We start from the raw sequence: 12354 nt of genomic DNA on the forward strand, positions 1-12354 counted from the left end.
CCAGTTGTTGCCCTTACCCCACAGAAGGATGTTTCTTGGCAGAGATGCTCCCATGGGGAGACTCGAAGGGCACCAGTCCCGGGCTTGGCACACGGTCAGACTCACATCTCTGAATCGGCTCTTGGATTCATAGAAAGAGAAGAGAGACGTCTTGATCTGGGGACAGCTTGTCTGTGCCAAGTGCCTTTGAGAATCGTGGACAGAGATTATGTCTGTTTTGCAGATGTACAGACTGAGGCTTCAGAGAGGCAAAGTGACTTGATGAAGGTCACACGGCAACTTGTTGGTAAAGCTGCTGTTTGCCATCCAGCAGTCTGACCCCAGATTCATATTCCAACCCCCACACTCATGTTCTTGGAAGTCACCCAAGGCAGGATGCTACCCCATGGGGCTATCTTCTGTCTGCCTGAATACACCCCTCAATAGAAGCGCACTCCCTCTAAGGCCGTAGTTCCTGACGGGGGCAATTTTATCCCCCAGGGGACACTGGGCAGTGTCTGGTCGCGTCTTTGATGGTCACATCTGGAGGGGCAGGTTGAGGGGATCACATGGCGTCTAGTGGGTAGAGCCCAGGGTGCCGGGTAGGGGGCGCTGCTAAGTGTACTGCAGCGCCCAGGATGGCCCCCACCACAAAGAAGCATCTGGCGCCGCAGGTCACAGTGCCGAGGCTGAGAAACCCTGTGTCAGAGCTCAGATCTCTGGTGTCCTGCCTTGATGTGTCCCCATTCTCGTTTGGGGAGTGACCCGTCACAGGCACGTGGACTGACACCCCAGCATCCAGGCTCTGAGAAAGTACAACTCACATAGTACAGGTAGAAGCACAGACCTGGGACCAGACTGCCTGGGTTCCAAGCCTGGCTCTGCCTCCGTTTAGCCAGGTGACCCTGGGCGAAGCTACCTGGTGTCTTGGTGCCTTGGTTTCCTCATCTGAAATAGGCACAGTAGTATCTGACTCAGGGCTGTTACCAGGGTTAAATGAGTCGATACCTGCACAGGGTTCAGATCTTATTATTAGTATCATTGATGTTTGTTCCATGTGGTTGTGTTCTGAAGGGCTCTGCCTCCCCCATTTTGTCTTTTTTCCCTTGGTCACATGGCAGCTCACGGGATCTTAGTTCCTTGACCAGGAATTGAACCTGGGTGCTGGCAGTGAAAGCATGGAGTCCTAACTGCTGGATCGCCAGGGAATTCCCTCTGCCTTCCCTTTTGAAGCTGCATGTGTATGAACATGTATGCAGTGATATACACATGTGTGTCTGTGTGGATTTGGAAGGCACACGTGCACACGTCCTGGGTCATGTCTGGCGAGTTGGGGGGTGGGGTGCGGTCCCTGGCCAGAGCCTGCAGGTGCTCACCCCGACTCCGCACCCCCAGGGCACACCAGCTGATGTCCTGTACAAGGGAACCATCACCAGGATCATCGGTGAGGACAGCCCGAGCCGCCTGGACCGCAGCCGGGAGGATGGGCTGCCCAAGGGCCACGTCATCTACGAGGGCAAGAAGGGCCACGTGCTATCCTACGAGGGTGAGTGATGCCGCCATGGCTGTGAGAAGCTGGTGGGCGGGCAGGGGCTGGCCAGGCCATCCCATTCAGGGCCCTTTGATGTCCAGCAAGGACTCCCGAGATAGAGGACCAATGGGGACCTGGAGGTGGTTGTTCTGGTGTTTACTGAGGGTCCAGCAGACGAAGCCCCCTCAGAAGGCTCTAAGGACAACCCCCCCCCCCCAGGTGCAAATGGGAAGTCACCTTGTTAATCTTGTCATTAAACCTGTCTGTATTCATTGTGGCTTATTCACCAAACCCCAGACTTTGGTGTTTCTGGAGCTGGTCAAGAGAGAAGGTTCCAGAAAACATGGTTGGGCTTAAAGGGCAGCCAGTTGTCTTCAGAAAACAAGTCTGGGGGAGTGTGTTGCCTTCCTGTCAGCTGTGTGTGGTTGAGAGCCGAGGTGAGGGACTGTCTTCCCATTTTACAGATGTGGGAGCTGAGGTACAGTGGTGTCCAATGGTTCTTCTGTACCCCTCAGAGAACAGGAGCCCTGGGACGGGGGTGGGGAGAGTCTTTGGCCCACTGAGGTGAGTTCCTCGCGAGGCAGGGCTGAGGTGACACCAGGAAGCACAATCAGAGAGGTGGTGACCTCCCCGTCCCTGTAGGTATATAAGTCAGAGCAGGTGAAGATTGGCCTTAGCTGCCTCCCACCTCTGCCTAGTTCTTTACAGTTTAGGAAGCAGACTTATGGCCAGCCTTGTGAGTGGGGGAACAGGCCCAGGGAGCAGAAGCCCCCAGCTCACACCCCTCGGCCTCTGGCCCAGCACTCCTGGCAAAGGCTGCACCCTGATTGACGGCACGAGGGTGGCAGGCAGGGGCGGTAAGCAGTGACGCGCCACCCCCTTACACCCTGGGCCCCCCACTTCAGTGCTCCTCACTCTACTCACCCTCCCTGGGTTCCGCTTCCCCACCCGGGAGCCCTGCCTGGAAGGAATTAAGGGAATCAAGTGCTGAGATGTCAATTTCCTGGCAGCCTAAGGCACCCAGGGGTGCAGAGATAAAAGCTGCTAATGGGCGCCCCTCTCAGTCGCTGGCAGCTGTAGGGCCGCAAATTGCTTCTCCTATAATGGGCGGGTGCTTTTTCCTCACTGTCCGCCTCCACCGGCCCAGCCCCCAGCCCCCACGGCCCCCCAGGTCCTGGGACGCGGAGGTGGTACCGTGGGGCTCAGGCAGTTGCCTCTCTCTGCTGCCAAGTGGTGGAGATAGCCTTGGGGACAGGCTGTCAGCTGTGTTCTGTGCCAACCTCGGTACCCGGCTGGGTGCCCTGGGGGATGGCCAAGGGCCCTGGGAAGGGCGGATGGAGAGGCAGTTGAGGTGTTGTGAGCAGGGACACCTGGGTGGCATCTTGGCTCAGGCCTCCAGACCAGTTCTTGAGATCCTACAGGCCTTAGGTTTAGCATCCGTAGAATCGGTGTCCATCAAGGCTTTTCATTTCTCACGTGCTTCCTGGGGCCTAGGGACTAGTGATGCCAGTGGCAGGCAGTAGATGGCGGGGAGGAAACTGTGGCAACCCTGAGAGTGACAGCTTTGTCTACAGGGGCCCCTGCCTCTGTTCTCCGACAGCTGATTGTCACCCTGTAACAAGTGCGAGCTCGCCAGCCAGACTTCTGATCTCTCCATTTTTATCTGACATCTCCTGGTGTTTAAACATCAGCAATCAATTTTGAGAAAAATTAGGAGGGGCAATACCGTCTATCTGCTGGCCACTAGTTTGTAAGCCCATGGAGGAGCTCCTGCTCTGAGGATCCCTCGGGGTCTTGATGGAAATCAGTGAGAGCCAGGGCGCCCTTTATCCTAAGGGGCCGGCCTGGGGCGTGCGGGACTTGCTTCTGATACCTGTGGACTCCACCACCCCTGGAAAGAGAGGCCGACTCAGAAGCCCCCAGCCCAATGGGCAAGACCAAACCATGGCCTCCTCAAGGCCCCCCTCCTCAGGCTGCTCAGACCCTTGGCCTGTAGGGCACCCGTGTGCCCAGCCTGATGTGCCCGCCCTCTGGACTCAGCCACCTGTGCTGTGGCCCCTCCTTGTCCCTCCCACCTCCAACCAGACACACACACTCCCCACGTGGACACAGATGCACATAGTGTTTTGCACGTGGCCTCACTTTGTTCACAGTGGACAGGCGCGCACACACACACACAGTGTCACACATGTGCACACACACACACAGACCCACATTGACACACACAGATGGTTGTGCCAACCCTGCATGTTCACACTCGGATGCTGCATCTTTGCTCGTGTGTATGTGGTTCCGCCCGTTCATGTCACATATGTCCACTCCCGCGAGCGCTCGTTTGTGCACAGACTCACATGCCCGTGGACAGTCAAAGGTTCAGACCTACCAACCAGCAGAGCAGGCCCTGGGCTGGACTGCCGGCTGGGGGTTCCTGCGGGAAGGCTCAGCTGGGCCTGGCTTCAGCCATGGGACCGACGGGCCCTCGTGCCGAGGGTGTGTTTGAGCCGCTGTTGCCTTCCGGCCCTGCCAGTTTGCTGGTACTGGGCTCGGTACACACAGTTTCCCAGGGGCTGCCCCGCATCGTGAGCATGGTCTGGTTTCCAGGTGGCATGTCCGTGTCCCAGTGCTCCAAGGAGGACGGGAGGAGCAGCTCGGGCCCTCCCCACGAGACGGCCGCCCCTAAGCGCACCTACGACATGATGGAGGGCCGCGTCAGCCGGGCCATCTCCTCAGCCAGCATCGAAGGTGTGTGCCCTGCCCAGCTCCCTACTCTGGGGGTGGAGCGGGGGCCATAGGACCTGCCCCGGGGGCTTCCCCACTTGCTGGGTTACATCAGCTCCCCCTGGACAGAGTGTGGGAATAGTTATCCTGACTTTACAGATAGAAAAACTGAGGCTGGGTGTTTCTGAGGCTCCATCTGGAGGTAGCACAGGGCCTAGAAAACGGGCCGCTTGCCAGCTGAGTCCTCTGTCGCCACCACCAGCCCCACCATTATCTCGGGGACTGGGTGGCTGGAGGGAGGCAGGGGCTGTAGACTCTGGCCGGTCACTGCCCAAGGCCGGGTCAGGGAGCCGTGAGACGATGCTGTCGCCCGCCCCCTCCAGGTCTCATGGGCCGCGCCATCCCGCCTGAGCGACACAGCCCCCACCACCTCAAAGAGCAGCACCATATCCGAGGCTCCATCACGCAAGGTACGCTGCCCTCTGCTCCCGGCGTGCCCAGCCACCACACCCTCGTGGTGGCTGCAACAAGCCCTCGGGTTTACAGTCAAGATGGGCAGGGGAGGGGAGGCAGGCCAGAGTGCCGTGAGCACACAGGGAAGGCGTGTAACACATGTGTACATGAAAGGTACGGGTGCAGGTTGAAGGGCAGAGTAAGGCATGAAAACAAAAATTGAAAGCAAACTACTGCCCATCACCCTTCACTCTGTCATTTACTGAGCATCTCCTGTGTTCTGTGCTGGGTGCTACCCCAAGTGCTCTCTGTTCATCATCTTATGGAACAGCCTCCAAAAGGAAGACACCCACGTTCTCCTGGCTGGTCAGCGACAAGCCAGATACTTTTCAACATGCTTTGTATCTGTAGCATCCCACTGAATGTGAATGACTTGGTGAGGTGCTTCAGTTAATATTCCCGTTCTATATATGAAGAAGTTGAGGCTCAGAGAGGTCGTCATGTGCTCAAGGTCACACAACAAGTAAGGACTTGAACCCAGGTAGTCAGGCTTCAGAATCTGCCAGTGTGGAGGCCCCAGGTTAGGATGAGCAAGGTGGGAGGCAAGTGCACACGGGTCAGCGCCCCCTCCTCCCTGGCAGGGATCCCACGGTCCTACGTGGAGGCCCAGGAAGACTACCCGCGCCGGGAGGCCAAGCTCCTGAAGCGCGAGGGCACGCCACCACCACCGCCTCCGCCCCCTCGGGACCTGGCTGAGGCCTACAAGGCCCGGCCCTTGGAGGCCCTGGGTCCCCTGAAGCTGAAGCCGGCCCACGAGGGCCTGGTGGCGACGGTGAAGGAGGCCGGCCGCTCCATCCACGAGATTCCACGGGAGGAGCTGCGGCGCACGCCCGAGCTGCCCCTGGCCCCCCGGCCGCTCAAGGAGGGCTCCATCACGCAGGTACGGGGGCCAAGGTCGGGGCAGAGGATACCGATAGGCATGGCTTTGGTCCCTACAAATGGGGAAACTGAAGCCCGGACTTGTTGAGTGCCACACCCAAGGTCACACAGCTGCTCACTAGTGAGCTGTCATTACATCCGTTCCAGGGTCCATAGCAGGGGCTTTATATTATACTCATGACCTCATTCAGTTGTATTTACAGCCCAGGAGATTCAGACTCAGGCTTCCCACGTGGCTCAGTGGGTGAAGAATCCACCTGCAATGCAGGAGACGCAGGAGACATGGGTTTGATCCCTGGACTGGGAAGATCCCCTGGAGAAGGGCATGGCAACCCACTCCAGTATTCTTGCCTGGAGGAATCCCATGAACAGAGGACCCTTGCAGGCTATAGTCCATAGGATCACAAAGAGTTGGACACAACTGAAGCATCTGAGTGCGAAGTCATACCTATAACCCCCATTCTTCAGGTGGAAAAACTGAGGCCCAGAGAGGTCACGAAGCTTGCTGAGAGCCCAGAGCTAGGTGTAATAAAGCTTGATTGCACCCTAAGTGTGAGCCAGGTGCTCGCTGCCTGAGAATTTGACATCATGACTTGGCATGATGTATATGGTTACATGGCATCCTGTAAGCGTCACAACAGTGTTGTGAGGTGCCCTCATTTTAGTGGTGAGTAAACAGGTTCAGAGAGGTTAAGCAACTTGTCTGGGATCACACAGCAAGTAAATGGCCATTGTGAATCTCAAATCCAGATGTCCTTACATCTGTAACATCTCTGCGTCTTGGCCTCCTCCACCAGGTTGCAGCCCCACTCCACCCCTGCAACTAACCACTGCCTGTGGCACTGGGCTCCCCAGAAGCCCCAGCCTGGAAGGGGAAGATGAACTCTGACTCTGTGAGGAGCTGGTCCCTTAGAGGACCTAAGGGCCACTGTCTCTTCACAGGGTCAGAGATGTGAACAAGGAAGGAGAATGAGATCCATGGGGGCCTGCATGGCTGAGAGGTGGCAGGGAGGTTTCCAGGGTGCTTTGCAGTTGAGTCAAGGCTCAGAAGTGCCTAGGGAGAAGGCAGGAGCGGTATAGGAAGGCCATCGAAGGCCAGGGGTCAGGTTTGGTGCTCAGCCTCCAGGCAGCTGTGGAGTCACTGGCAAGAGTCCACCATAGATCCAAAAGGGAGGCCAGTCTGATTCTAGAATATTCTCTCTAAAATGAGAGCATTTCCCCTTCTTAAGAAAATAAGTAAAACATTCCTGAATAAAAACAGTTCTCTTACATGCCCACTGTATCCTGGGTTTCCCAGGCCTGCTTAGACAGGGTGGGGTCTTCTCCCAGGCAGCTGGGTTGTAGTCTCATCCATGATCCCTGTTCCTTCAGCTGCCCTTTCTGGCCCAAGAGCAGACATAACCTCAGCCCTGACCTCTGAGACTTGAACTTCAGGGTGGTGGAACTGGATTTTACGGCTGGATTTTCTGGCTTGGCTTTGGGTGGGTCAAGGAGGGTCCCAGACTGATGGGAAGAAGGCATTTGCCCTCATGGGGGTGTTAAGTTTCTTTCTAGCAAACCCCAAGGGCCAGCCGAGGGTCCCCCACTTGCTCCAGGAAGGGCTGACCTCTGCACTTTGTGCCCGCTTCTGCAGCCCCCAAGGTGGCTCTGGGGGCCAGAGGCAGGTAGGTGGGCTCATCTTAGGCTTAGCAAAGTCCTGCACCCCTGCCTCTGACGCGTGAGATGTCCCTCCCATTGCATAGCGCAGAAACTGAGGCTCAGAGAGGTTGTGCCGCTGGTAGTCACGCCCCCGCTTCTCTCCCTGGCCCTCCCCCCCCCCCAGGGCACCCCGCTCAAGTATGACACCAGCACGTCCTCCACTGGCTCCAAAAAGCACGACGTGCGCTCCATCATCGGCAGTCCAGGCCGGACGTTCCCGGCCGTGCACCCGCTGGACGTGATGGCCGACACCCGGGCGCTGGAGCGCGCCTGCTACGAGGAGAGCCTGAAGAGCCGGTCGGGTGCCGTCAGCAGCTCGGGGGGCTCCATCACCCGGGGGGCTCCGGTCATCGTGCCTGAGCTGGGAAAGCCGCGACAGAGCCCTCTGACCTACGAGGACCACGCGGCGCCCTTCGCCAGTCACCTACCCCGCGGATCACCAGTGACCACACGGGAGCCCACCCCGCGCCTGCAGGAGGGTGCGTGGGGCAGGGCGCAAGGAGGGGCGGGGCGCGGGGGTGGGGTGAGGGCGGGGCGGGGGCGGGGCCGCCGTGGGCTCCCGTCTCCGAAAACTGCCTCACAGTCGTCCACTCCTTAGCTCAGGAACGTCCTCAGGGCCACCACATCCAGTCCACCTTCCAAACCTGTGGGTTCTGCCTCCAAACCATCCTCAGAATTCTCCGCATCTCTCTGCCGCCTCCAGTCCACCTGGCTTCCCTGACTACTCCTTTGTGCTGCTATAATCTGCTCCCCCAAACGGCAGCCAGAATACTTTTTTGAAATATTTACATCAGTTATGCCACTGTTCTGCTTAAATCTTTCTAGTGACTCTCACTGCTCTTAAGGGGATTAAAAAAAAAAATCACCGTTTTCTGCCTTGGCTGTGCAGGATCCTGCTCCACCAGCCTTTCCATCTCACGGCTTTATCTCTGTTACTTGACCTCACTCAGCTCTCTTTGCTCAGGACCTTTGCACATGCAGTTTCCCTGTGCCTGAAATGCACCCTCCCCCCTTCAGATCTTTACCTAACTGGTTTCTTTTTGTCCTTCAGGACTCTGTTCAAATGTCACATCGTCAGGGAGGTTTCTTATGGTCACCCTCCCCCTTCACTATTCTGGTCACATTCGGTCACAGTTTAAATTTTTCTTCAAAGCATTTATTACTTTGAAATTCTTTTTTGATGACTAGTTGATCATCTGCCTCCTACATTGAATGTCAGCCCCATGGGTGCCAGGACTTTCCTGTTTTGTTTGGTCGGGGAGCCCCAGCTCTTAGAAAGTACTAGGCTTATCATAGACACATGATAAATATTTTTGGTTGATTAAATGAATGAGCAGAAAAGGGAATAGAAAAACGCGTGAGCTTTTTAAAAAGAATAAAAAGCAGAAGCAAATGGGTGAATGAGTAAGTAAAAGGAAAAATGAACTGGGGCAAATGGATGGATGAAGAGCCCTGGTTGGTGGAACCCCAGAGACCCTACCCTCAAACGATTTCCCATAGGCACTAGCTCCGGCAGCCCTCATGTAGGGGGTGGGACACCCGTGTCTGAGGTCTGATGCCATCCGCACTTGGCTCATCCCCACAGGCAGTCTCTCGTCCAGCAAGGCATCCCAGGACCGAAAGCTGACATCCACGCCCCGGGAGATTGCCAAGTCCCCGCACAGCAGCGTGCCTGAGCACCACCCCCACCCCATCTCGCCCTATGAGCACCTGCTCCGGGGGGTGAGCGGCGTGGACCTGTACCGTGGCCACATCCCGCTGGCCTTCGACCCCACCTCCATACCCCGAGGAATCCCTCTGGATGCAGGTAATTGTCCAGACCCAGGGAGCCCTGTAGCATCAGTGTCAGCCCAAGGGCTCCTCAGGCATCAACTAGGCTCCACTAGAAGGGGAAACTGAGGCATGCAGGGCAGAGAGAGGGAGGGACCCAATATTGCAGTCATGTCAGCAGTTGAGGTGAGAATTTCTCTTGGAGGGTCTTAGGGTCATGCTGGGTTAAACATTTGTTCAAATGTTTTTCTTTTGAAAAAGAAAAATGGTTTTCTTTTCCTGTGAGACTTATCAGCACCTTGAAAATTGCAAATGTATCAAAAGAGGGCTCAAGGGTATGTGTTCCCCAAACAGACATGATCTGAAAATCTGTGTAAAAGGACACAGCCCTTAGGTATTTTTGTGATCCACATTTCGAATACCTTGTGTTTGGGTGAATTTTGATCCCAAGAATATTATCAATAAGAGGCACTCTCTTGTATGTTGGGGAGCAAGGGTTTTTCTGCTTCAGGGCTCTCAATTCTGTTTTGTGGGGGTATTAGGGAGAAGCTGTGGAGGCATTAAGACAGGCAGAAGGGCATTCCCAGCCGAGGTGTGAGCTGGCCTGAACTTATTCCCCTTCTCCTGGCAGCCGCTGCCTATTACCTGCCCCGGCACCTGGCCCCCAACCCCACCTACCCACACCTGTACCCGCCTTACCTCATCCGCGGCTACCCCGACACGGCGGCGCTGGAGAACCGCCAGACAATCATCAACGACTACATCACCTCGCAGCAGATGCACCACAACGCAGCCACCGCCATGGCCCAGCGAGCCGACATGCTGAGGGGCCTGTCGCCCCGAGAGTCCTCGCTGGCCCTCAACTACGCCACCGGCCCGCGAGGTGGGTGGGGCGGGGCGCTGCCAGGCACACAGGTGGGCAGGACCCTCTGCCCAGAATCAGCCTTATCCCTGGTCTGCCCAGGTTCCTGAAAGCACAGGACACGTGTGTGCCCACACCTCTACACCTGTCCTTGCCACGAGTGGTCACCTTAGAGGCCCGGGGGGTGTCACTGTGCTGAGAGCACACACAGACCCAGCGTGTGGTTTATTTTAACATTAATATATTTTGGCCACACCTCACAGCTTGTGGGATCTTAGTTCCCCGACCAGGGATCAAACCCAGGTCCACGGCAATGAAAGCCCATGTCTTAACCACCACACCGCCCGTGGTTTAGAGTTGTGTGTGGTTGCATCCTGGGTGACACACAGGCTGTGCATGTGCCTGTGTGTCCTGTTGGTGTATGCGGCCCTTAAAAAAAACACATGGAAATGTAAGGCTGTTTGAACTTCTTGTTCCCTTGATGAGCAACCAGCCCGTGGCTACTTTGCACATGACTATTACACTTTCTAGAAACACTTCCGGAATGTTCTTTCGGAACAACCAAGTCCTAGTTAGGGTCCAATTGTTAAAACTGGTCACACTAGGTATTTCAAACAGTGGGGGTTGAATACAAGCAACTGATGGCCTTGGGTCACAGGCAAAAGGGGCACAGCAGTGTGCAGTGGGGCCACCTGCAAGCTACGTCTGCTTCAGGGCTTGGGAGCAAAGGGAGGAGGGGCTCTGAGCAGCTGGCATTCAGACCTAGGGCGTGGACCGAGGAGGAGCACCCAGCAGTGCTGCTTCTCAGGCTGCGCGGTGCTCCACTGGGTGGGGCGGTCCAGCGAGCAGGCAGCCCGGCTCCTCTCCTCCCCAGTGGCTGCAGCCCCCAGCCCCATCTCCTCTCTCACAGGCATCATCGACCTGTCTCAAGTGCCACACCTGCCCGTGCTGGTGCCTCCCACGCCAGGCACGCCAGCCACCGCCATGGACCGCCTCGCCTACCTCCCCACCGCACCCCAGCCCTTCAGCAGCCGGCTCAGCAGCTCTCCGCTCTCCCCGGGTGAGGCCCCCACCCCGGTGCTGGGTGTCCTTGGGCAGATGCCTTGCCCTCTCTGTTCCATCCCGGAAGATGAGTCGGGGTGGTGGTGGGGCTTCCTGTCCCTGGGGCTGAGCCGCAGGCCTTTGGGTTTCCAGGAGGCCCGACTCACTTGACAAAACCCACCGCCACGTCCTCGACCGAGCGGGAGCGGGAACGGGAGCGCGATCGGGAGCGCGAACGCGAGCGGGAGAAGTCCATCCTCACATCCACCACCACGGTAGAGCACGCGCCCATCTGGAGACCGGGTAGGCCGGCTGCGCCCCCAGCCCGCGCCCCGGGGGTGGGGGCGGGGTCCTCGCAGCCGCACCAGGTCTCTGATAGCATAGCTTGTCTCCCCCAGGCACGGAGCAGAGCAGCGGCGGCAGCGGCGGGGGTGGGGGCGGCGGCAGCAGCCGCCCCGCCTCCCACTCCCACGCCCACCAGCACTCGCCCATCTCACCGCGGACCCAGGACGCCATCCAGCAGAGACCCAGCGTGCTGCACAACACGGGCATGAAGAGCATCATCACCTCCGTGGAGCCCAGCACGCCCACAGTCCTGAGGTGGGCCGGGGTGGCACGGGGGGGGGGGACAGGGCCATGGAGGGGGGCTGGGGGATGGGTACAGGAGGAGCGATGTGCAAGGGTACCGGTAGATCCGGGGATAAACGGGAGGGTGAGCCATGGGCGGACAGAGAGGTGGGTGAGGAGGTACATTGATGGGTGATTTGGTTAGATGGATGGGTAGTAATAGATTTGGATAAGTGGATATTATCCGTTTATGTGGATGGATGACAGGTGAGTAGGTAGGTGCATAGGTGGGTCAGTGGTAGATGGATGGATGGCAGACTAGATGAATGGATAGGTGGGTGGGTATATAGGTAGATGACAGTGGGTGGATGAATGGACTGATGGTTAGAGCTAGGTGAATAGGTGGATGAACAGATGGGAGGGTGAGTAATTGGATGGTTAGATGGGTGAGTAGGTAGGTGGATGGAGGGTAGATGGGTGAATAGATAGATGATGGGTTGGGTAAGTGGAGGAATGGATTAGGGTTTGGTTAGGTAGTAGGTGGGTGGGTGGGTAGATGGGGAGGTGGAGAGGTGATGAGTTTTCTAGGTGGATGGGGGTTGGGTAGGTAGATGGATGAATAGGTGGATGGTGAGTTGGGTGGGTGGATAGGTAAGTAGCTGAGTAGGTTGTCGAGTTTGGGAATGGAGTCTGTGGAGCAGAGAGGGAGAGACAGGGTGAGGGCTTTGAGGAGAGGCTTTCCCACTCCTCCAGGGATTCAGCAGAGCCCCACAGGGAGGAGGAGATCAGGTGCCTC

At 57.2% G+C, this 12354-nt stretch overlaps 1 protein-coding gene across 25 annotated transcripts in view; it reads left to right on the plus strand.

Annotated features, from left to right (window-relative positions):
• Positions 1 to 12354, plus strand: part of NCOR2 (nuclear receptor corepressor 2) — a 232829-nt gene that overhangs the window by 206725 nt on the left and 13750 nt on the right. For all 25 annotated transcript variants that reach the window (XM_070475104.1, XM_070475121.1, XM_070475096.1 and 22 more), the window contains 10 exons: positions 1375 to 1525; positions 4112 to 4252; positions 4612 to 4698; positions 5323 to 5621; positions 7443 to 7797; positions 8904 to 9125; positions 9720 to 9971; positions 10861 to 11010; positions 11145 to 11294; positions 11390 to 11591. In XM_070475104.1, the coding sequence (XP_070331205.1) occupies positions 1375 to 1525; positions 4112 to 4252; positions 4612 to 4698; positions 5323 to 5621; positions 7443 to 7797; positions 8904 to 9125; positions 9720 to 9971; positions 10861 to 11010; positions 11145 to 11294; positions 11390 to 11591 (2009 nt within the window). The remainder of the gene's footprint in view (positions 1 to 1374; positions 1526 to 4111; positions 4253 to 4611; positions 4699 to 5322; positions 5622 to 7442; positions 7798 to 8903; positions 9126 to 9719; positions 9972 to 10860; positions 11011 to 11144; positions 11295 to 11389; positions 11592 to 12354) is intronic.

The sequence above is a fragment of the Odocoileus virginianus genome, chromosome 12 (assembly GCF_023699985.2).
Source record: "Odocoileus virginianus isolate 20LAN1187 ecotype Illinois chromosome 12, Ovbor_1.2, whole genome shotgun sequence".
In the NCBI taxonomy this organism is placed as follows: domain Eukaryota; kingdom Metazoa; phylum Chordata; class Mammalia; order Artiodactyla; family Cervidae; genus Odocoileus; species Odocoileus virginianus.